The sequence below is a fragment of the Geotrypetes seraphini genome, chromosome 3 (genome assembly GCF_902459505.1).
Source record: "Geotrypetes seraphini chromosome 3, aGeoSer1.1, whole genome shotgun sequence".
Taxonomy (NCBI): domain Eukaryota; kingdom Metazoa; phylum Chordata; class Amphibia; order Gymnophiona; family Dermophiidae; genus Geotrypetes; species Geotrypetes seraphini.
Genome location: NC_047086.1, coordinates 197,766,685 through 197,792,380, shown reverse-complemented (window position 1 = coordinate 197,792,380; position 25,696 = coordinate 197,766,685). Strand labels below are relative to the sequence as shown.

Here is a 25,696-nt window from a genome sequence, read left to right as displayed (position 1 = left end):
GACATGCCGGTGCCGGTGAAAGAAGTTCCTGCCTCTTGTCTGGGCCTTGAGCATCTGCGCATGCTCAAGGCCTTCTGGATCTTGCTCTCTCCAAGTCCCAGGAAACCCAAAAGTGAAAGCAAACATTGGTGCTTCTTTTTCTGCAAATACCGTAAGTTTTGAAAAGCTCATATTTAAAAGCACTATACAACACTGATGTGTTCTTGCACTTCCAGATGTCTGGACATACAAACAAGAATGGCACATACCACAAACCCTCTGTGTGCTTTGCTAGGCATGTTCCTCTCCTTGCATATAATTTGCTTACGGTTTTGTTTTGTTTTTTTAGCATTGATTCATTATTTCTGTGTGTTCCTTTCTGCGTTATGCTCTTCTGCGCCTTTGAGCATCGGCCCCTAAGAGCTGTAATGCTCTAAAGACAAAATAGCTGAGGCTTCCAGTGGAGTAAGAGAATATAGGATTGGGGGAAGGGTTGCGATCGTAAAATCCAGACCTATGGCCCCGCCCCCCAGGCTTGCTTAGTTCCACCCAGCCCCACCCTGTTCTGCCCAAGTCATGCCCCGCATGCGCAGATGCCCTCTCGACGTGGTCCTAAGATGGAAGCTTTTCAAAACCCAGACAAAGTACTGGGTTTTGAAAAGCTATTCGGATGCCTGGACAGTCCTCTAAAAAGAGGACATGCCATGAATCCGGATGTCTGGTAATCCTAGGAAGGTTTGCCTTATGGCTCCAGAAAAAGGAGGTGAGGTTAGCGCACCTTAATAAAAGGACCCCTATGTTAGATGAATGTTCTAAGTGCTACCTGTGTATTCTATCACCTTTCAATTAGATCACTGTTTTCCTATACTGCTTCAATGTGTTCACTATTGCTATTACTATCAAGAGGTTTGATAAGACATGTGTGATGAAGCATTGACGTATGAATGATAAGTCTGTACTTTTTTTTAAATTATGTATGTATTATTGTAATCCGCTTTGAATAAAAGTGGAATGTAAGTAATTAACTGTAAACTATTTAAATTTGTCTATTTTGGAGTTTATCTCACTGATCTAATTGTTGAAGCTTACTGGATAGCTGGTCAAAGATGTCTATGACCTTAATTTTGAGCTTATCCCAGGTAGATAAGATAGACATACTAGAGCAGTGTCTCTCAAACTTTCTCGAGCCAGGGCACAGCTTGAGGCAACCAGAAGTGCGCAGACATCGCTGTGATGACATCACACGTATGTGTGACATCATCACATCGACATCCGTGCATGAGCAGAGGCCCTCTAGAAGGGCCCTGAGATGCCAGTAGGGGGAGCCAGCAGGGAATAGGGCCACTGAGAAGGAGAGGCACTGGCGCCAGCTGATTGCCTACAGCAGTGTTTCTCAACTACTTCAAGCTAAGTACCCCCTAACAAATATCAACTGAGTATCCCAACCACAGACCTCCCTAGGCCCACCCAAGCTCTGCCCCAAAATCCATCCCCTTTACTAATTGTAATACCATTTTTAATAAACATACAATATACACAGCAGATATAAATTCTCAAAAATGACACATTTCAATCACTATATTAAAAATAAAATCATTTTACCTACCGGCGATCCTCTGCAGGCTGCTGTAATTAAGTTTTAAAGGTGAGACCGGGAGGCCAGGGGGGAAGCTAGAGAGAAGGGGGAAACATGCAGGCCTTTGGCGAATTGAGCAGTGCTGGCGCCTTACTGCGTAGAGAAGTCAGCTGGCAGGCGCCTCTCTTCCTCCTCAGTGTGCCACGGTACACTTGGAATCTCAGCAGGCACACTAGTGTGCCCCAGCACACAGTTTGAGATACACTGTACTAGAGTATAAGGAGATATTTCCATACACATGAAAGAAACTAGATTCTTAAAACAAAAAAAAGTTTTATTTAGTTGAACAGTGGATGCTTTGTTACAAAAGAGAAAATGAATCATGGCCTGTGCTCACCCAACCCAAGTCGGCCACAACAGAAGGAAAAAGGGGGATTAATAGCCTATGGCTGCACACAGCTGTCCATCTCTACTCCATATGTGCTGTTTCTTTGGTACCATTGCTGAAAAAAAGTGTTGTGTCTCTTTGGAGCAATTTGGGGTAGAGAATGATACAGGGACAAATGTGTCCCTGTCCCCGTGGGATCTCAATATCCCTGTCCCTACGAGTTCTGTCCATATCGCACAAGCCTCGAACACTTATGATTTAGTGCTCGAGGCTTGTGCAGATGAGGACAAAGCTTGCAGGAATGCAGCAGGAACAGGACATGGATATAATGATCCCTCAGGAACAGGGAAAATTTGTCCTCATGTCATTCTCTAACTGGGGTATCTATGCAGCCAACAGTGTGTCTTGGAAGTACTTGCCAAAACTGATCAAGTCCTATGCTTGTCTCCAGTTGATGCGATTACATAAATATCCCAAATTGAGCTCCTTGGAAAACTCTAGGCATCCAAAGAAAAAGAGAAACAAAGCTGTGAGATGTCTGTGATGCAGAGGATCGGAGTGAGGCAAAGTCGAACTCAGGAAGAAAAGTCACATTTCATCCTGTCTTAGAAGGTTATCTAAAAAAAAGATTGGGCAGAGCTATTTGAGTGACTCTCATTAAAGAAAGTGGATACTTTGGTTCCTCTAGGCAGCAAGCCAACTGAATTTCATTAATTGATCCATCAGAAATCACAGGTACAATATAGTGTAGCTCAGGACTTTCCCAAACCTGTTCTAAGGACCCGACAGCCTTTCATGTTTTCAAAATATCTACAAAAAAACAGGCATGACCCAAGTTTCCATATACTTAGGGCCTCTTCTATTAAACTGCGCTAGCAGTTTCTAGCGCGGGGAGCCACGCTGAATGGCCCGCGCTGCTCCCGACGCGGGCCATTCAGCGCGGTTCTTTGCACTAAAAACTGCTAGCGCAGTTTAATAGAAGAGGGGGTTAGTTTCCAATACACACAAAAGGTATCTCATGCGTAGTCAGTGCAGATATTCTGAAAACTTGATTGTGAGATTACCAGGGCTAGTTTGCAAAGCCATGTTGTGGGTAGAATGGGTCAGGAGAAGCACATGGGCCCCCTAATCATCTCTGCCTGGTTGAATAAGATTTCTAACGGCTTAGCGCTAAGAGGAGGGCGAGCTGTTTGAAAGCGCGTTGCCGTGGCCAGCCAGCTGTTCACGGCTTTGAGAAGACATCAGAGGATTCAGACAGGACTCTGCCGTCTTTGGTCTCCACCGTCTTCACCACAACAGTGCGCTTTGTGGTCCTGGAGCTTTCCAGAGGAGGAGAGTTGACGATGTAGTTGTTACTTGGATAATATCCACTGCCGAAGGCACTGCTCAGTCCACCTGAAACATATAAACTTTCTGCTCAGCTGCGTCATCACACAACGAGCACGAGTTTCCTTCCTCCCACAACACTCCCACTGATATTCAAAGCAAGTAATACATTTATTGGCCGCCAGTGAACATAGAATGGCCCTGTTCGTGGATTTTTGGCCACTATCTCCATAATCTATAAACCTGAATGCACAAATTACACTTAGCACACAAAGTTGCACGTGTATATATGTTATGGAACAGTGTCTGACGTAACCCCTTGCCAGTCGAGTTTTCAGGATATCTACAATGAATATGCACGAAAGATTTGCATATAATGGAGGCAGTTTATGCAAATCAATCTCATTCATATTCATTGTGGATAACCTGAAAGCCTGACTGGCAAGCGGTTACACTCCAGGAATGACTTGGGAAACACTGTTACAAAACAATGGCCCAGATGCACTAAAGCAGTTCTCAACCCTGTCCTGGGGACCCCCCAGCCAGTCGGGTTTTCAAGATATCCCTAATGAATATGCATGAGAGAGATTTGCATACCTGTCACTTCCATTATGTGCAAATTTCTCTCATGGATATTCATTAGGGATAACTTGAAAACCCAAATGGCTGGGGGGTCCCCAGGACAGGGTTGAGAACCACTGCACTAAAATCAGCGATCGTCTAACGATTGTCGCTAAACCGGTTTTGACTGACGATCGGATTTGCTGACCTGATGCAGAAAACGGCTGTGTGGTTTTCTGTACGATCGCTCATTCTCTGATCCGGCTATGCAAATAAGGTCATTAATACTGAAATGCCATATAAACTAGCAGAGCGACTTATGCTCTAACATGGTTTCACGATGCACAAAAAAAAGTGATTGCTTTTAGCGTTCCGAAAAAAACGATTAGGTGTCTTACTTGCGTTGGTGTTATATTTGCATTGTGTGAACCTGTATTGAAGGCACGTTTTATGTGTGCCCGTTAACAGCGTAAAATATAAAAAAAGAGGGCAGCAAAATGATGGGGCCAATGATAGAAGGCTAAAATTTTTGTTCCTCATGATTAAAATATGTACAAGCTGAGCCAGAACTTTATACAGCCCCCTTTTATGCCCCTTATTTGCGTAGTCTGCTAATACCTCTCTGCAAAGCATGCCCTCGCTGTACTATTTAAAAGCGCGTGAAATACCAGCATTTGTTAACCAAGCGTGCTTTGTGCTCCATGGAACTTGTGTGCTTGAGCTCTAATGGTCAACATTATGGACAGCGGTTGTAGGCGCTGATTTATGCAGGCTCCGTGGGAGGAAGAGGAAACGATGACGGTGATCGAAGGAGGGAGAACCAGCTGCCTCAGAGGAGTCTGAAGTAGCAAATCTGGCGCATGTATACACTGTCGCTGTATCAACTGGACTATTTTGCGCATATGTGAGAGTCGCTCTCATAGTGATTGATCAGATGGGACTGAATGGAGATTACGGCGAACCTCCGCGCAAATCATTGGCATGCAAACTTGTTTGAGCATCAGTCGCTGTTTTGGAATTGGCTCCCCCCAAAAAATCGGCCCACAGCGATCCACATGGTGTTACTGACTGTGTCTAGTGCATCTAGCTAAGTGTCAGTTATACCCGTAGCTTAATATAATAAGCTGCTAATTGGCATTAAAATATAAAGAAGGGGGCAAAATTGAAACAAATGTAGCAAAAAGAGTGATAAAGGAGATATGTTGCAATGAAAGAAAAAATCACTCTACTTGGACCTTATCAATAACTGTATGAATGATAAAATTAGGTTTACAAATTTTTGCTCAGAATCATGGAGGGGAAACTGGGGAAAACCCCAGGAAAAACCTCCTCACCGCCCAATCATCGCATGTAAAGTAGACAAAATGTTATATCATGTCATAAAAATTTTCATTGCAATTGGCATTAAAAAGCAATTATCACATTAATTGGTGGAAAAGAGTAAAGAGGATGGGAGTTGATATACTGCTTTTTCTGTGTGGTTACAATCAAAATGGTTTACACATTTTAGACAGGTACTTATTTTGTATCCGGGGCAATGAAGTATTAAGCGACTTGCCCAGAGTCATAATCTAATCTAATCTAATCTAATCCTTAGGTTTGTATACCGCATCATCTCCACGTTCGTAGAGCTCGGCGAGGTTTACAATAGATGAAATAGGAAGGAACTACAACAGAGGATTAGAGGTAAAAGTATGAAGAATATTTAGAGGACTTGGGATGCCAGATATGAAGAGTTTTTGAGGACTTGGGATACCAAAGTTGGAGAGAGGCTTAAATTTTTGAGAAAAGCCAGGTTTTCAGATGTTTCAGATGTTCCAAAGAGGGGAGGTAAGGTTGTTCCAGAGCTCAGTGATTTTGAAGGGGAGGGAAGTCCCAAGCTTTCCTGTTTGGGAAATGCCTTTTAGCGAGAGGAAGAACATAAGAGCTGCCATCTCCGGATCAGACCTATGGTCCATCGAGTCCGGTGATCCGCACACGTGGAAGCCCAGTCAGATGTACACCTGGTGTAATTTTAGTCACCCATATCCCTCTATGCCTCTCGTAAGGAGATGTGCATCTAGTTTGCTTTTAAATGCCCTCCTCTGGGAGGGCATTCCAGGTGTCCATCACTCGTTGCGTGAAGCAGAACTTCCTGGTATTTGTCCTGGACTTGTCCCCCCCTTAGCTTCAGTCCATGTCCTCTTTTCTGTGTCACGTTGGACATTGTAAATAATTTTTTTCCCTGCTCTATTTTGTCGATGCCTTTCAGTATTTTGAAAGTCTCAATCATATCCCCTCGCAGTCTCCTTTTCTCAAGGGAGAACAGTCCCAGTTTCTTAAGTCGTTCCTCATATTCCAAGTTCTCCATACCACAAGAAGCTGTAATAGGAATCAAACTCAGAACCTCAAGGTGCAGAGGCAGCTTCTCTAACCACTAGGCCACTAATTAGCAGTTACATGAACAAGTTGTAGACTACTAGCCATTACCCACCTAACTGTTGAAAGCAGGAGGGGTGCTCATACCTTCCTGCTCCTCCGGTGACGAACTGCAGGCCTTAGGCCCGCCCCGGTGCATCATGTCTACAGCAGTCAGGTTTTACAGTCGTAAAACCCATTGCAAAACAGCCAAGCAATTGTTAGTGAATCAATCGCTTGGCTATTTTGCATGGGGTTTTACACATTTGCATGGGTGGATCAGATCGAATAGGAGATTCATCGGACAGCAGTTTAGTGAATCAGGTCGGGGAGCACGAACAATCGCAAAACCAGTAAAACCATATTTGTGACCATCGTTACAGGATTGGTAAGTTTAGTGAATCTAGCCCCAAGTCAAGTTTGGAGGAAATCGCTTTTCAAATCCACCTTTGAGTTTCGCAAAATTTGGAACTGCCTCCTGACCTCCTCCTATCTTCAATTTAGGAAGGTGCTAAAAACACACCTGTTTTCATTATAGTTTTGCTATGATTCATAATGTCTATGTTGCTAACCTTATTAATCTTATGCAAGCCGCAATGATTCCCAGTTGACATTTGTGGGGTATAAGAAACAATATGGTATGGTACTTGAAAGTGGGAGGTGCCTACCATCCAATTAATTTTAATTTAAGCCAATTATGAGGTGATAATTGCTTGTTAATGGCACAGATTAAGCCGTTTAAATAATTAAGTTAGATGCCTAGATAGGTTGGGCGCACTGATCTAAACACCTAACTTTTACAGAATCTGGGTGCAAGTGCACATTATATAAATAGATGTACAACACCTGTTATAGAATATTGTATATACTCAAATATAAACTGAGATTTTTGGACCAAAAAAGTGGCCCAGAAATGGGGGTCTTGGTTTATATTTCCCCTCCCAGACCTGTTGCAGGCTTCCCCTGGGCCTGTCTTAAGTTCTGGTGGTCCAGCAGTGAGCCGGGACAGGAGGGATTCCTCCTGTCCTGGCTGATTCTGAAACATCACACCTCCCTCCTTTCTCCCAGACCTCTAGAAAACCTGCCTTGATGGTCCAGTGATGAACTGGGGCAGGAGCGATATTCCTATGCTCTTGCCCTGTGCACAGCCTCTATTGAAAATGGCTGCCACGAGTTCTTGTGGCAACCTTGTGAGATCACGAGAACTCATGAAGTCCACATTTACAAGCCTAATTTTAGGTATAAGCAATTATGCGAGCTCAATGGCGGATGTAAATACTCGCACTGAACTACAGGCAGTTAGGTGCCCTTGACCCATCTATGCACCTCCCTCCTTGAAGATGTATATTGTGGAATTTGAGCACAGGACTTATACAACAGTAAGAAAGGGGCTGTTATGCACATAACTACTACTGGTGCCAATTATAGTCAATAACTGACATCTAACTGCAGTTGTTACATGAAAAACTGACCTTATTCTATATCTTGCATGTGCAAATTTGTGAACTAGTTGGAAATTTAAGCATGCAAGTTTATAGAATTAGAGGGCTAATGGATAATATCCAACTGAAAATTCCTCAGAACAGTCTAATACTATCTGTATACAGTAATAAAGGGTTGGGTCTGGGATAAAGTGAGGGTAGACTTTCCAATTAGCAGACATTATCAACAATATTCTGCCATAATCTGAATAAGTTATATGCTGCACTGAGGCTTACTCAAACCTATAATGGCGGTGTAGTGACTGTATAATATGTTTATTCATCGACACTGACTATGTATAGTAGTGCTGAATAAATATATATATAAATTTATATAAAAATTGAACACTGGCACTGGTGATTAAATTAATACAGTCACTGCCTCCACTGAAAACTGCTCCTCCCTCCCCCCAGGCTTACTACAAAGGCAATGTATTTTATCACCAGGTCTACATGAAGGTTGGTGGAGAGAAATGACTTGTTTGGATTTATTCACGAAAAAGCCATCTTAGAGAGTACTGGTTGTATAAGGGCCTAGCATTCCTTTTTATTAAGAACATCCACAAAGACTATATAGATGACTCTCTCTCTCCCTTTCTTACACACCACTACCACTATTTCCTCCATGTGTACTTGCTTAACAAAAAACATGAAGGCCTTACCTGAATAGGTCTTGGTCTGGATGTTCACTGGCATGCCACTTTCCAACCTGCCAGATCAAAAACATTTCCTTTACTGCATCAGCCGAGTACAAAATTCCTAGCATCAGTCAGTTCTTCCATACAAGATTCTGTAGCATATTAAAAGCAGGAGGAATGGCGGCATAGTTCACAAACCTTATTATAGGTACTGCTCAGATAAAGCAATTTTCTTCAATGCAAGATCTGGAGGGACAATGGCTGCCCCCATTATCTTTCTGGGGGGGGGGGATCTGCTACTTTGCCTCAATATCCAGGCTCAGGACAGAAAAGGGAAAGTAGATGAGGGGAGGGAGGAGCCGCAAGCTTGAAGGACAAAGCATTTATCAACAGACAAAAGAGAATGCATTTGGAAAGTCTCACAACCTTGAGGATACCCCCCAATGAAGTCTGAAGGTGGTGGGGATGGATGTCATTGCCACGCACTGGTCAACAGTGTTGTGGTCCCACAAGGGAAGGTATTTGGTGGCTCTTCATCCAAAGAGCCTTCAGCTCTTCATCCAAAGTGGCCCCAGCTTAAAAATGAAGATCAGCGAAACACAGGCTGATCACTGTGGACCAATGTCAGGAAAGGGAAAAACTAACCACTGTTTCCTACCCATGGCGGATCCGCCTAAGGGAAAAGCATCTCAAAAAACACCCATCACCCATTGCTCCTATCACAGGGTAAGGATCTGGTGCAGAATGCCACTACATTGCAAAGGGCTGGTTATTCTTTATGGCTTACAGCAGGGGTGTCCAATGTCAGTCCTCGAGGGCCGCAATCCAGTCGGGTTTTCAGGATTTCCCCAATGAATATGCATCAGATCTATTAGCATACAATGAAAGCAGTGCATGCAAATAGATCTCATGCATATTCATTGGGGAAATCCTGAAAACCCGACTGGATTGCGGCCCTCGAGGACTGACATTGGACACCCCTGGCTTACAGCTTATTAAAGTGGGAATGACAGCTCTGGTGCATCCAGAAAAGTAATATGGGTTCAGACTGTGCGCTGATCCCCATTCTATGGCTGTATCATGCTAACAAAGTACAAAAAGGCACAGGGCATGAAGTGGGGAACCAGAACAGAAGGGAAGGGCTTTGAACCTCACAAAAAACTGATGTTTAAAAGGAAAGGTGAGGGGGAGGGGAGGAGAAGCACACTGAACAGGTATATCAACAAGCTGTCCTTCACTACAAAAAGCACGAGCCATCAGAGGCTAAGGGGGAAAGTTATTAAGTTGTGTTGGGGTTTTAAGTCACTATATTAAAAACACTATATGAAAAATGAAGCAGCAAAATTCATTCATCTGGATTTTACTGCTTCATTTTTCATATACCCCTCCTTTTACAAAACTGTGGTGCAGTTTTTAGCGCTGGCCGCAGCGGTAACAACTCCAACGCTCATAGAATTCCTATGAGTGTCGGAGCTGTAACTGCCACAGCTGATGCTGATGCTAAGAACCGCACTATGGTTTTGTAAAAGAGGGTGGGGGGAGATAGTGTTCTTAATAAAGTGACTTCTTTTTGGACTCCTGCTCTCATCCTGGTTATTTGTGGCCTTTCCACCCCTTGCATTTTCAATTTAATTTTTGTGGTTTGCCATTCCTTTATTTTTCTGCAATATATAAGTTGCCACAGACTAAATACTAATGGGATGCAAAACATGCAAAAGTAAAGCAGCTCGTTACTATGCAAAAAAAACAGAACATGATTTGCGTTATGCTAAGAATGACAGTAAAATGGGGTTATTTTACTGTGCTAGAAGCACTAGGCCCCAAAGCTGTGACCTGATACTCTTGGGCAGGAGAATGAGAGCAGATGTCATCTCCCCCTTCCTGCTTCCAAAGGACCTATAATGCAATACACTGGTGGTCCAGTGGTAACTGAGCAGGAACGATCTCTAGTCGCTCCTGTTCTTGCCAATGCTGTATCCAAGAGAGTGCTCCTAGGAGTAGTCTTGTGCTACTATTGCTAAGGGAGTCATATTTTATGATCCGCTAGCAGCAGCAGTGAAAGATTGCTGCTAGAGGTGCCTTGTTGGATATGGTGCTGGCCCAAGACAGACAATTGTGGATCACTACTGTCCAGCCACCACTGGACCATCAGAGAACTGCATGGGGCAAAAGGTGGGAGGAGGGGAAACTCTTGACAGCTTAGTCAGATGCCACAGTTTTGAGGCCCACTGGAATAATGCTGCTTGTGGAAAGGCTTACAAACAGCATTATTCTTTACCACGGGATTCAATAACTGTTCTCCTCGTAGGTTACTGAATCCCTTGGTAACGCAATGTGCCGTAAAGCTCACCTTTTACTGCACCGTGATAAGATTCCCCCTAAATCTGTAATAATCATTATGCATCCTCGTCCTTTCTCATCCTTCCTTTACATTGAAACTAAGGGTTCTTCTTTAACCTAGAAGGTGGGGATTCCATCATAACTGTTACCATACTGCATTGCACCCACCTGCTTTCCTCCCCTTCCAGCAGCTTCCTGTAGGTGGCGATCTCAATATCCAGGCTCAGCTTGACATTCATCAGTTCCTGGTACTCCCGTAGATGGCATGCCATGTCTTGCTTGGCCCTCTGTAGGGCAGTCTCGAGCTCAGCCAATTTTCCCCTCGCATCTTTCATGGCAAGCTCCCCTTGCTCCTCTGCTTCCTTAATGGCCTCTTCAAGGTTAGTACGCTAAAAAAAAGTAAAATTAATTAATGGTCTTCTAATTTCCTTTCTGAACTGCTGGATATAACAAACTATATCAAAAAAGATCGCCAAAACTGCTAAAGTTGCTTATAAAGGTTCAAATAATGAAGCAGTAGTAGTCAATAGATCATCACAGGGAGGACACTGTAGCACACTAGTTCAAAATCTCTTTTTAACAAAAGAATTTTTTAAGTGAATATGGCGTGCTCTCAGTGTGAGGAGTCAGCAATCGGGAGAACAATCACTCCAGCGCTTAATAACAACGGCAAAGTGAGCACAATACAACTCACTTTCACCTGCACACCATCATAAGGCACATAACTGTGCATAAATCAAAATGTGATCAATATACGAGGGTCATTTCATAAATAATGCACACAATTTTTTTTTAATTTACTTTTTTTTTTTTCAAGTATTTCTTTACAATATAGTCTCCATGCTTTGCAATGACCAGTCCCAACGTCCGGGAAGCTTCATTATTCCATACAAGACACCGTTTTAGTTCAGTTGCCAAATGGCTCGGGTATCGGCGGAAGAAAGCTCTTCCAGAGATGCAAAATGATGTCCGCGCAGAGGTTGTTTCAACTTTGGAAAAAGGTCAGTCTGGTGGCCTCATATCTGGAATGTAGGGAGCATGAGGCAACACCTCCCAGCTGTATTCGTGTAGTTTTTCAATGACATTCCCTATGTGTGGGCGAGCGTTGTTGTGAAGAATGAGTGGCCCAGCCAAGAGCAACTGAGGTTGGGTTTTGTGCATTTTTTGCAAAAATTAACGATAATACACTGCTGTGACACTTCTTCCACATGGAATTTTGTCTGTGATGATGATGCCTTCATGATCATAAGTAAAAATCATCATTTATTTGACTTAATTGAGCTCATCAAAATTTTTTTGGTCGTTGATAAGATGGAGCTCTCCACTCGTCATTGAAAAACTACGTTGGAGTCCTTCTTTGGCACGATGAAGTAAATTGAGCATCTCCCAGAGCCCAAAACATCCCGTAGGACAGGCTTTATGACCGCCATATTTAGTAACCGGCGCACTGTAGCGCACACCTTGCTGGCCCTGTCCGAATTTTCCTCAGGAAAGGACATGAAGAAGTCCGGTGGCGGACAGAAGAACTGCAGTCGAAGACCTACCCTGAGCACCTCTAGGACCCACTGGTCTGAGGTTAGTTTTAGCCATTCTGGAAGGAAGGCTGAAAGCTGCCCCCTGATTCGGGGAGGTCTCACCAGAGCCCCGGCATCATAATTTTCTCTTGGAAGGGACAGAAGGTCGAGAGTTGTAAGGCTGTTGGCGCAATGCACCTCCAAAGCGAGGTTTGTAGGATGCTCCGAAACACTGTCCCGCCGCGTACTGTGAGGTTAAGAACATAAGATTTGCTGCTGCTGGGTCAGACCAGTGGTCCATCATGCCCAGCAGTCCGCTCCTGCGGCAGTCCCTAAGTCAAAGACCAGTGCCCTAACTGAGACCAGCTCTACTTGCGTACATTCTGGTTCAGCAGGAACTTGTCTAACTTTGTCTTGAAACCCTGGAGGGTATTTCCCCCTATAACAGCCTCTGGAAGACTGTTATAGGGGGAAATACCCTCCAGGGTTTCAAGACAAAGCCTCTGGAAGACTGTTACAGTTTTCCGCCACTCTCTGGATGAAGAAGACTTCCTTACATTTGTACAGAATCTATCCCCTTTTAACTTCAGAGAGTTGGAGAAGGTGAACAACCTATCTTTATCTACTAAGTCTATTCCCCTCAGTATCTTGAATGTTTCGATCATGTCCCCTCCCAGTCTCCGCTTTTCAAGGTAGAAGAGGCCCAGTTTGTCTAATCTCTCGCTGTACGGCAACTCCTCCAGCCCCTTAACCATTTTAGTTGCTCTTCTCTGGACCCTTTTGAGTAGTACCGTGTCCTTCATGTACGGTAACCAGTGCTGAATGCAGTACTCCAGGTGAGGGCGTGCCATGACCCGGTACAGCGGCATGATAACCTTCTCCGATCTGTTCGTGATCCCCTTCTTAATCATTCCTAGCATCCTATTCGCCCTTTTTGCCGCTGCCACACATTGCATGGATGGCTTCATCAACCTGTCGACCAACACTCCCAAGTCTCTTTCCTGGGGGGTCTCTCCAAGTAAAGCCCTGGACATCCTGTATTCGTGTATAAGATTTTTATTACCAATATGCATTACCTTACACTTATCCACGTTGAACCTCATTTGCCATGTCACGGCCCATTCGTTAAGGGTGTTTATGTCACGTTGCAGATCTTCGCAATCCTCCTGCGTCTTCACTATTCTGAATAACTTAGTATTGTCTGCAAATTTAATCACCTCACTCGTTGTACCAGTTTCCAGATCATTTATAAATATGTTGAAGAACACGGGTCCAAGCACCGAACCCTGCGGCACTCCACTGGTGACGCTTTTCCAGTCCGAGTACTGTCCATTTACCCCCACTCTATTTCCAATCCGCCAGCCAGTTTTTAATCCACGTGAGTATTTCACCCTCGATTCCATGGCTCCCAATTTTTCAAAGTAGTCGTTCATGCGGAACCTTGTCGAACGCCTTCTGAAAATCCAGATAAACAATGTCAACCAGGTCACCCTTGTCTATCTGCCTGTTTACTCCCTTGAAGAAGTGCAGCAAGTTCATCAAGCAAAATCTTCCTTTGCTAAAGCCGTCCTCATCAGATCATGTCCTTCAAGGTGCTCAATGATGTGGTCCTTTATCAGCGCGTCTACAACTTTCCCGGTACCGAGGTCAGACTCACAGGTCTGTAGTTTCCTGGATCACCCCTCGAATCTTTCTTGAAGATCAGCGTAATATTCGCAACCTTCCAGTCTTCCGGAATCCTTCCCGATTTGATCGACAGATTGGCTACTAGCTGAAGCTGTTCAGCTACAGCCCCTTTCAATTCCTTGATTACCCTCAGATGGATGCCATCTGGTCCTGGGGATTTATCATTTTTAAGTCTATCAAACTGCTTGCATACCTCTTCTAGACTAACCGTCAACCCTGTCAGTTTCCCATCTTTGTTTCCCATGTATAGCCTGTTGGCTTCCAGTATGTTGTGTATATCCTCTTCGGTAAACACAGATGCAAAAAATGTGTTGTTTGTCGGCAATGGCTTTGTCCTCCTTTAGCACTCCCTTTATTCCATGGTCATCCAATGGCCTCACCGCTTCCTTCGTGGGTCATTTCCCCTTAATATATCGAAAGAACGCCTTGAAGTTTTTCGCCTCCTTGGCTATTTTTTCCTTGTAGTCTCTTTTGGCCCCTCTTACCACCTTATGGCACCTGCTTTGATGCTGTTTGTGCTTTTTCCAGTTTTCGTCCATTTTTGACCTTTTCCATTCCTTAAACGAAGTCTTCTTGTCTCTGATCGCTTCTTTCACCATTACAGTGAGCCACGCCAGTTCCTTGTTCTTTTTCCTCTTGGATCCCTTGCCAATACGCAGCATATATAGATTTTGCACCTCGGTGACTATGCCCTTAAAAAGGGACCATGCTTGTTCTAGCGTCTTTACAGTGCTTATCCTCTCTTCTTAATCTTCTTCCCCACCATGAATCTCATCCCTTTGTATTTCCCTTTTCGGAAGATCAGGTCAAAGCGGATCATATTGTGATCATTAGTTCCCAGCATCCCCTCTACTTCTACACCTTGCGTCGGTCCTCATAGTCCATTTAGAATTAAGTCCAGAATTGCATTTCCTCTCGGCCCTGGGTACTGGCAGGATCTGCGAGAACACTACCCTCTGCGTTCTAGTCTTCAGCTTCCTTCCTAGCATCCGGAACTGGTCCTTCAGTACTTCCCTGCTGTAGTTCCTGTTGCTCACGTTGTTTGTCCCCACATGGATCACCTCCGCTGCATCTTCCTCTTCCACGCTGTCGATGATCCTGTCGATGCGGCTCACTGTCTTCTACCTTGGCTCCTGGTAGACAGGTCACCAGCCGATCCTGTCTTCCTCCCACTATGTGGCTATCGACTTGTCTGATGATGGAGTCCCCTACATTGATTGCTGTCCTCTCCATCTTCTCTTGCTTCTCTAGCTGCAGGTCCGTGTCCCTGGTGTATGTCCTTCTCTTCAGCCGTAGGTCTGTGTCCTTTGTGCACTTCCATCTTCCCTCATCCTGGCGTTGGCTTGCACTGGACTCATCTTCTTGTAGGTTCCCTCCGCTGTTCCAGATCTCGCTGCTGTGTCTCCCATTTCTTCCTTGTGGTCATCGTCCAGATGGTCCTGTATGCCTCCTTGATGAACTTCTCTAACTCCAGGACTTCTTCCTCGATGGTTTCCTCTGTCTTCATGTTCTCTGCCTCTCTGTCCTCCTTCTCCACTGCTCGAAGTGCTTCCAGTTCCAGTATTCTGCCCTCCAGGAGTTTGACTTGTTTCTTCAGGCTCTCCAGTTCCCCGCATTGAGTGCATACATAAAACCGCCTCCCAGAGGGGAGCTAGTTGTACATATGGCAGACGGTGCACTGGGTAGCTCAACTTCCTGCTTCTGTCTGCTGCTTCCATTGCTGCCCGCTTGCCGGTCTGCTGTGGCTGTCCTCTGTGACTGCTGTGGTTGTTCTCTGTGACTGCTATGTTTGCCCTCTGTTCTCCTTGATTGTTTGTGTGATCTCTGTGTCTGCTACGGTTGCCTTCTGCTCTCTTTGCTTGTTTGTGCGTCCTCTGTGTCTGCTGCGGTTGTCCTCTGCTCTCCTTGCTTGTTTGTGCGTCCTCTGTGTCTGCTGCGGTTGTCCTCTGCTCTCCTTGCTTATTTGTGCGTCCTCTGTGTCTGCTGCGGTTGCCTTCTGCTCTCTTTACTTGTTTGTGTGTCCTCTGTGTTTGCTGTGGTTGCCCTTTGTTCTCCTTTGCAGTGACTTGTCCCTTCTCAAGGCACTTCGCAAAGGCATTCTCGCTAAGATGAGCGCCTTTAACGCTCGCCTATGACGTGTGCCGAACGGCTGAGCACCGTTGGCCCCTCCCCTTTTAAGGGGGAGCTCTGGTGGATGACGTCGAGGGGGTGGGTGGAGCTAACTCTCGCCGCTTGCCCCTTACCCTCTCCTGCCTTCTCTCCCCTGCTATTTCTCTCCTGCCTGCTCTCCCCTGCTGTTTCTCTCCTCTGAAGGGACGAAAATTCGGCCATCCCGTCCTCCTGGATGGACGAGATCTATGGCCAGGAATCACCTTAGGCTTACGGTCCTGCACGCTTGCCATAAGGTCATCCAAATCCTGGCCAAATAAGAGCAAACCTCTGAATGGCAATTTGCTCAGAGTAGCCTTGAATGAAGAATCACCCGACCACTGCAGATCCATAACAGTCTCCTAGCAGAAACTGAAGAAGCTCCCAGCTGAACAAAATTTTTTTTTAAATATCCTAGAGTGCGTCTGCCAAATAATTCTCTCCAGAAACCAGGAAATCTAGATCCCAAAGGACAACTTCCTCAGAGTCATGACGAAGTTTAGTAGGACATGCTTGGGCCACAAAGGAAGTGGCCGCTGCAGCTCGCACCCCCGTCGCAGTGGAATCAAAAGGCCGCTTCATGCAAAATCCAGTCTTCGGTCCTGGACATCCTTCAAGACAACCCCTCCATCTGAGGGCAAGGAGGTACAATGAGTGGCCCGAGCCACCGCCGAATCCACTCTCGGTGGGACTAGGTGCTAGGAAAATCCCAAAGCCATGGGATACAATTTAGCCATGGCCCTAGCGCACTTCAGGGGACTCTCCGGGGCCTCCCAAACTTCCAAGAGCATTTCTGCCAAATCCGTGTGAACCAGAAATGAAGCGGAAAGCGGGGGCTTAGAACTCATGATGGAACACTCCGCCTGAACTGCTGAGTCTGAATCAAGTTTCAATGTTAATGGGATTCAGAGATAAAATTAGGAAGGCGGCTGGACTTGAGCCTGCGCACCGTCTGATCCTCCCCCAGATCGTGGGAATCAGTGTTCTGGTAATCCCTGAGATTCGGCAGGCTAGCCACGTCAGAGGAGCCCGCCGAAGAGCCGTGCGACAGCAACGGCATAGAAATTTTATGGAAAAACAAGGGCGACTAAATCAAAAAGTTAAACATGGGAAAAAAAAAAACTTTAGTTGCCCTTGTTTTTCATAGCTCCTTGTTGTCCAAAGTGAATTTGGTGTTTTGTACAATAATAGTATTTTTTTTACCATCAGCATTGGCCAGCACTTTTGTTTATATTAATGTTTACAGACTCTTGAGAAAGGCACTTGTAGCTGAAACACTGCCTGTGTTGAGTCCAGATTAATATTTGACCTAATAAAGATCTATCATGTTGAACTACTTCCCGGTTGTCTACATCTCTCACTCACAGCTCTTGTGTTTGGATTTTCGTTGTTGTCATAAAGACACATTTCAGGTGTGACTTAAAAAAAAAAAGCGTAAAGGAGTACAACCACAATCCTAAACTTCACCCAAATAATAAATCCACAGTCTCACAGAAAAAAATATTTAGTGTTTAATCTTGTTATCCAAACCAGTGGAACAAAAAGGGAGGAAAGGTCCAACCTTGTCTGCAGAAAAAAACCAACCAGGAACAAACAAAAAAAGGAACTGCAGATATGTACAAGATGCAGGCGAAATTTATTGTGACAAATATAAATATATAAAAACCTTTTTACCAAACAATGGACCCGACACGGTCGTGTTTTGTCCATCTATATGATATTTTATATTGTTTTTATAATTTAAATAATTATTTTTGTATTGTATTTGTATCCAAACCAGTGGAACATTCCCCTACAAGGGCCCTTTGTTTTACAAACTTGCTGCTTTAGGAGAATTCAATGCACCTCTCACTTTAGCCAAAATTACAAGTTTAAGTGGTGGCTACATGATACACCTCCAGCTAACACTGTGATTTTTTGAGTGCTGAAAGGGATTATTTTGAACTTTGGACAAGTATGCTTTTGAAGATTATGGGACTTATTTTGAAATTATAAATGAATTATAGTGGAGTTTTTCACCTGTGATAGACAAAAGCTACAGCCTTCAATATTTATTTATATTTCTTATATACTGCTTCTATTTTGAAGTGGTTTACATTCAGGTACTCTTAAGTATTTTTCCCTGTCCTGGTAGACTCACAATCTAACCTGGGGCAATGGAGTGTTAGGTGACTTGCCCGGGGTCACAATAAGTGGTGCGGGGATAAAACCCACAACCTCATGGTGCTGAGGTGAGGGTTCTAACCACTAAGCCAACCCCTCCACTCCAGGGCTCCTTAGAATTTTTAACTGAAGTCTTATGTTTCATCACAGTTTTTTATGTCCACAGTTTTGTTTACTTATTATTTTTCCTGATAATATAAAAAGATATTCTTCTGAGTGGTAAATATTATATACTACTGTACAGATTTGCATGGTTTATTTCAGCTTCATCTTTGATGATTTTGTTGATGATAATAGAGAAAGTACACTCAGTGGCAGAACCCTTTTCATGCTGGACAGTCACTCACCTGGCCTTTGAGAGAATTGATCTCCGACTGCAGCCGAGTTATCATGCGGTTCATCTCGGCTATCTGGTTTTTGGTGTTGCGAAGATCATCACCATGCCTACCAGCAGAGGCTTGTAATTCTTCATACTGAAAAAGGGAAATAAAACTATCAAATGGTTGTGGAAATAACAGCATGTGAAACATTCTGCCTGGTCTATAAAACATATCAGGAAGTGGCAAGGAATAGCCCTGTGTAGAGTGGAATGGGCTGGGTACAAGGTTACGGTGGTGCAGACAACTGTTTTGGGTCCTCATGGTAGGCTTTGAGGCCCCCCCTTCCTAAATTTCTATCCTGAGCCCCAGAAAACAACAGGCCCGAGTCAATTCATATTCTCACCGATTTCCCCTGTGACTGCCAGTAGGTCACTTTGAGCAGCATTGAAGAAAGGACGAACAAGCTAGATTATAGACATCCAGGTTGGTACATCATAATTAGGCCAGTATTTTATAAAAGGATCTACCAACAAAGATCCCCTTCTATATAAATGCATGCATGGACACCCCTGTGGCAAGCGTATCCATTTCACACATTCAGGCGTGCAGAAAACAGACTCTGATCCAGTGGCGTAGTAAGGGAGAGAGCAGGGGAAGGACCGTCCCCAGGCGCCATCTTTGCAAGGGCATCTGCGCCAGCATCTCTCTGCCCCCATGTACCTCTTGAAATGTTCACTGGCACGAGCAGCATCTTCCACCTGCTGCTTGCACCTGTCTTGGCTCCCTTCTGTCGTCACATTCTTGTCCCGCGACCAGCAAGTGACATCAGAAGGGAGCAAAGACTGGTGCGAGCAACCTGGTGGAAGATGCTGCTCATGCCAGTGAACATTTCAAGAGGTACATGAGGGGAAGGCGCTCAAGCGGCGAGGGGCAGGTGGTGCACAGAGTATTGGGGAACAGCAGGGGGGTGCACAGCGCTGCGATACCGTGCACTTCCGCCCTGGACGCCAACCTCCCCCAGCTACGCTACCCCGGTACCTGGACACATCCGGTTTAGCATTATCATATCCATGTGGGAATTTTACACCACAGACATGACAGTACCCAACAGGGCTTCTTTCTGGCATCAGCTAAACCCTTACTCTTCTCAGCATCACCCAAGAAGGCCCCCCTCCTGGCATCATCTAAAACCCTGTCCTAGCAAACACAGACTCCACCTTGACAGGGAGAAAGCCCTATGTGTTGGCCTGAGCCCCACATACAGCAGCAGCCCACGGACTTCTCCCCCATGACCTACAAGTCCAAGTCTCTCGAAAGAGGCCCTCATGCCACAGGTCTCTCAATCCAGGTCCTGGTCTTACCAAGGTGGTTAGTAGGGTAAGAGCTGTTGCACTTTTAGTCTTGCTTGACCTAACTGCAGCGTCTGACCTTACTGAACACTCACTTTTGCTTCAGCATTTGTCATGTATCAGTGTTACTGGTTTGGCCTATGACTGGTTCACCTCTTTTCTATATGAAAGATCATTTACTGCCTCTGCCAGAGCTCTTCACTTTCTGACAGCCGTTCCTTCCCTTGTGGAGACCCTCAGGACTCAATGCTCACTCCACTCTTTTTTCATCTTTTTTTGAGCCCTTTTTTTTTTCACTTCAAGACAGTAGTCTTAATATCTATTTTTATGCCGATGACATTCTCATCATGTATCAGACAGAATCACAACCCCCTGACATTTTCTCTAGCAGCTATTTGGTTACACAATAATTGTCTGACCTTAAACATGACCAAAATGTGTCGGTTGCTGGATTACGGTCCGTCAGCGAGTCCTTCCATCAGTGGTGTTCCCCTTACCCTGGTTACTCAGTTCAAGAATCATTACTGATCACAGATTGTTCTTCAAACCCTCATTAGTGAAGTCATGTTTCTGGGCACTAAGGCAGTTTTGTTCCATTCGTACTTTTTGGACCAGTTATCTCAAATTACTTTGATTTTGATCCTTGTTATTAGTAAAGACTACTGTAATATGGCCTGTATGGGCTATCCAAAACTTGTCCATTCGGCTTTTATGTAAATCTGGGCATTATGACCACATGACGCCACTTTTTAAACTCTTTTTTGGGGGCATTGTTGCTTCTGAGCAACAATGTGTTTCTATGGCTCTTATGGGAGATCTCCATCTCCAAAAATGCCTGTTACTTGGCATTATTGCTCTCGTTCAACATCAAGTTACGTAAAGCAGCCGTTTCACCATCTGCCAATTAAAGGGTTAAGGAACACCACTGGCTCCCAGCGGCTCAACATAATCAATACAAAATTCTTACTTTTACCCACCGTATGCTTACCTCAGTTTACCATCATTCTCTCTCTTCTTGTATCATTCCTTATACCCCTTCCCGTGTTTCATACATGACCATGAGCTACTTCTTCCGGCACCATCAAAGCATGGTTTGCTTCTACATGTTCCTCTGCTTTCTATTACTTAGCACCCTCCATGTGGAACTCCCTTCCTAAGTCTCTACGCCTAGAACAGGGGTAGGGAACTCCGGTCCTCGAGAGCCGTATTCCATTTGGGTTTTCAGTTGGGTATTTCAGTTGGGTATGCATGAGATCTATTTGTATGCACTGCTTTCAATGCATATTCATTGGGGAAATCCTGAAAACCCGACTGGAATACGGCTTTCGAGGACCGGAGTTCCCTACCCCTGGCCTAGAACTTTCCTATCCTAAATTTAAATCTGAACTAAAGACGCACCTGTTTGCCGTAACCTTCAATGGTTGCCCTGTTATTTTATGAGCTTTCTGCTAATCTTCTCCCAGGTTATTGCTTGGTTTCTGACCATGTATCAGGACTACCGATCCTAATTTTAACTTCCTAAGTTTTTAGACTGGTTTTACTTTTTAGGGGTTACCATTTCTATGTGCTAATTGTAGGTCTTTTCCTTTTCTTATGTTAATGTTTGTAAACTGCTTTGTTACGGTTTGTAAAAGGCAGTATATAAACCATTTGCTTCTGTCTTTTATCTTCCGGCCCTCAAAATGGTTGCTGAGACCTCTAGCAGTAATACCATGACATTACTGCTAGGTGTCAGGCTTCTTCAACAAGTCATTCAATGATTATTTTATTTATCTATTTATTTTTAAAATTTATATACTGTTTAAACCTAAATGGTTTACATATCGTTATATCCATACTTCAATAAAACAAACATTAACATATAATCATCAGAAAATCACATGAAGTGCCCATCAAAAGAACAACCGCAAAGATCAGTTCCTAGAAAAATGCATTAACAAACTCTACGTTTTTAATAGTTTTCTGAAATTACCATTGTCATAACATGAAGCTTTATGAGCAATATTCAGTCAACAACAGTCAATAGTTTTTGAAAGCACTGACTGCCATTTGTTAAAAATTATGTTGGCTATTCAGTGTCAGTATCTGCATACCGGTGCCAGTGTTGAATATCCAGTTTCTGTGGTAACCAGCAATGCTATCCATATTCAGACTGCTAGTCGGAAAGCCAACCAGCTAAAGTTAGGACAGCCTTTTTGCTATGAATAGCTATCCAGTTAACAGTCTGAGTATGGCCACTTAGCAGATAACCTCCAGCTCCATCCAAGCTTTGTCCATAGACCGCCTTAGCACTGCCCAAGTAGGGCCAAAGCAGTCAGAGGACATATTCAGTAGCATTATCTAGTTATTGCTACTGAATATCCCTCTCATTAGCAGTTATCTAGTTGGGCTTGCTAACCAGGTAACTGCCTTTGAATATCATTCCTTCTGTTTTTAAGAATGGTATGATTCCCCAACAGCATGACTAGGTGAAGAGCAGTTCCTGCTTACCTTAATTTGGTACATCTTCTCAGCTTCAGCCCGGCTCCTGTTAGCAATATCCTCATACTGGACCTTGACATCAGCAATGATGCTGTCCAGGTCCAGGTTACGGTTATTGTCCATGGAGAGAACCACAGCAGTATCAGAGATCTGTGACTGAAGCTCACGTAGCTCCTGGTAACATAAGGAGACAACAGTTACTGCCGGTCTCTTAAAATGGCCTCCCAAAATGGCCATCAGCACATAAAAAGTATTTACCATGTCCAAATAAGAACATGTTCCTCCTAAAGTTTAAAGATAATGGAGGTGGGGAAGGAAAGACAGACAATGTCATGACACTTCATCCTTACTTCATCATAGAACTGTCGAAAGAAGTTGATCTCATCTGTTAGGCCCTCTAGTCGAGATTCCAGCTGTACTTTGTTCATGTAAGCCTCATCCACATCCTAGGAAAAAAAAACCCCAGTCCATACTTCATTCTTTTTTTTATTATAATTTTCAAAATTATTCATTATACAAAGTATAGGAATGGAATTTTCTAAACATAAAGAAATTATATATCCATAAGAATATTTATGACATCATTATTTTCCATCAAGCCCACATTTAGGGAGATTACCATTTTAAGTCAAAAGGAAATTACAGTCACACTTAAGAGATTCAAAAGTAATATTAAATCTAATCAAATATTATTTTAGAAACTTTTTAGATTCTCAATTCTCATTGGCATCTTTAATTAACTCCAAAAGAACAGTAGTTATCAGTTTATGATTTATTAGTTTCTTGAACTAACTTCATTCTTTAGTTTAACAAACAATGTGTCCTTGGGGAAAAATGTGTTACATATAAGTCTCTATAAGTGAATAGAGAGAGAGAAATGCATATGGGAAATTTTAATACCTTCTTCAGGAGGACAAAGTCATTTTCCATCTCGGTGCGTTTGTTGATTTCATCTTCAAACCTGATAATGGAAAAGAGAAACGTCAATTCTCAAATGAGTTGTTGATGAGAACCAACATTTGAGGTCAACATCCTGAGACTAAAGGAAAGAAAAGGATATTCATCACACAAGGACTAATTAGATGCTAGTCTACCAGGAACTCAGATAAGGTAATTAATTATAAATTAAGTTTTGGGGACTTTTTATAGACACCATCATCATCCTGAAGGCATTTTCAAAGCCTGAACAAAAAGACTGTGGAACTGATGTTCTGGATGACAAAATTTATTAAAACAAAGTAGATAAATGCTGCTATATGTAAAAAAAAATGCAAAATATAAACATACAGTATGTATAGGAAATGTGTAATAATACAAATCCAATAGAACTGTATGTAGATGGTGCATACCCGACATGGTCCATGTTTTGGCTATAAATAGCCTTCCTCAGGTGTCCTACAGATACGTATGTATGAGTACCGTATTTTCACGCATATAACGCGCGCGTTATACGCGTTTTTACCTACCGCGCATACCCCTCGCGCGTTATATGCGTGAGCGCGGTATACAAAAGTTTTAAAACATAGTTCCCACCCCGCCCGACGCCCGATTCACCCTCCCAGCAGGACCACTCGCACCCCCACCCCGAACGACCACTCGCACGCGCTCCCACCCGCACCCGCATCCACGATCGGAGCAAGAGGGAGCCCAAGCCCTCTTGCCCGGCCGACTCCCCGACGTCCGATACATCCCCCCCCCCGGCAGGACCACTCGCACCCCCACCCCGAACGACCGCCGACTTCCCGACAATATCGGGCCAGAAGGGAGCCCAAACCCTCCTGGCCACGGCGACCCCCTAACCCCACCCCGCACTACATTACGGGCAGGAGGGATCCCAGGCCCTCCTGCCCTCGACGCAAACCCCCCTCCCCCCCAACGACCGTCCCCCCCCAAGAACCTCCGACCGCCCCCCAGCCGACCCGCGATCCCCCTGGCGACCCCCACGACCCCCCCACCCCCCTTCCCCGTACCTTTGGTAGTTGGCCGGACAGACGGGAGCCAAACCCGCCTGTCCGGCAGGCAGCCAACGAAGGAATGAGGCCGGATTGGCCCATCCATCCTAAAGCTCCGCCTACTGGTGGGGCCTAAGGCGCGTGGGCCAATCAGAATAGGCCCTGGAGCCTTAGGTCCCACCTGGGGGCGCGGCCTGAGGCACATGGGCCCAACCCGACCATGTGCCTCAGGCCGCGCCCCCAGGTGGGACCTAAGGCTCCAGGGCCTATTCTGATTGGCCCACGCGCCTTAGGCCCCACCAGTAGGCGGAGCTTTAGGATGGATGGGCCAATCCGGCCTCATTCCTTCGTTGGCTGCCTGCCGGACAGGCGGGTTTGGCTCCCGTCTGTCCGGCCAACTACCAAAGGTACGGGGAAGGGGGGTGGGGGGGTCGTGGGGGTCGCCAGGGGGGTCGCGGGTCGGCTGGGGGGACGGTCGGAGGTTCTTGGGGGGGGCGGTCGTTGGGGGGGAGGGGGGTTTGCGTCGAGGGCAGGAGGGCCTGGGATCCCTCCTGCCCGTAATGTAGTGCGGGGTGGGGTTAGGGGGTCGCCGTGGCCAGGAGGGTTTGGGCTCCCTTCTGGCCCAACTACCAAAGGTACGGGGAAGGGGGGTGGGGGGGTCGTGGGGGTCGCCAGGGTGGTCGCGGGTCGGCTGGGGGGGCGGTCGTTGGGGGGAGGGGGGTTTGCGTCGAGGGCAGGAGGGCCTGGGATCCCTCCTGCCCGTAATGTAGTGCGGGGTGGGGTTAGGGGGTCGCCGTGGCCAGGAGGATTTGGGCTCCCTCCTGGCCCGATATTGTTGGGGAATCGGCGGTCCTTCGGGGGGAGGGATGTATCGGACGTCGGGGGGGGGGCATCAGGCTTTCAGGATGGGGACAGACCTTCAAGGGGGGACAGTGCACGGAAGTCAGGGGGGGTGAACGGAGAGTCGGGACAGCGCACGGAAAGTCGGGGCAGTGCACGGAAGTCAGGGGGGGGTGAACGGAGAGTCGGGACAGCGCACGGAGAGGCGGGGCAGTGCACGGAAGTCAGGGGGGTGAACGGAGAGTCGGGCAGCATGCGCGGTATAATCGTGAGCGCGTTATACCAAAGTTTTTGTGCTTATCATCGTGATTTCTGCGCGCTATACACGTGTGCGCGTTTTATACGGGTGCGTGTTATTTGCGTGAAAATACGGTAAATGTAATCAGTTATACTGGTGTGTTAAAAAAATTGTGTCGAGTCCGCATCATCTACATATAGAACATTGGTTCCACAGTCCTTTTGTTTTGGATTTTCCTTTTTCCTGTGGAATTTTTTGGAGCTGTTTTTTTTGTTGTTGAATTTCCAAGCCTGTTCATGACACTGGATTGGTGTGAAGG

At 45.2% G+C, this 25,696-nt stretch overlaps 1 protein-coding gene across 1 annotated transcript in view; it reads right to left on the bottom strand.

Annotated features, from left to right (window-relative positions):
• Positions 1 to 1,871: 1,871 nt before the first annotated feature.
• Positions 1,872 to 25,696, bottom strand: part of LOC117356959 (keratin, type II cytoskeletal 8-like) — a 42,922-nt gene continuing 19,097 nt past the window's right edge. Inside the window, exons 3-9 of the mRNA XM_033936970.1 lie at positions 23,248 to 23,308; positions 22,698 to 22,793; positions 22,357 to 22,521; positions 18,545 to 18,670; positions 10,855 to 11,075; positions 8,371 to 8,417; positions 1,872 to 3,338 (exon numbers count right to left, since the gene is read on the bottom strand). Coding sequence (XP_033792861.1) covers positions 3,166 to 3,338; positions 8,371 to 8,417; positions 10,855 to 11,075; positions 18,545 to 18,670; positions 22,357 to 22,521; positions 22,698 to 22,793; positions 23,248 to 23,308 — 889 coding nt within the window. The 3' untranslated portion in view covers positions 1,872 to 3,165. The remainder of the gene's footprint in view (positions 3,339 to 8,370; positions 8,418 to 10,854; positions 11,076 to 18,544; positions 18,671 to 22,356; positions 22,522 to 22,697; positions 22,794 to 23,247; positions 23,309 to 25,696) is intronic.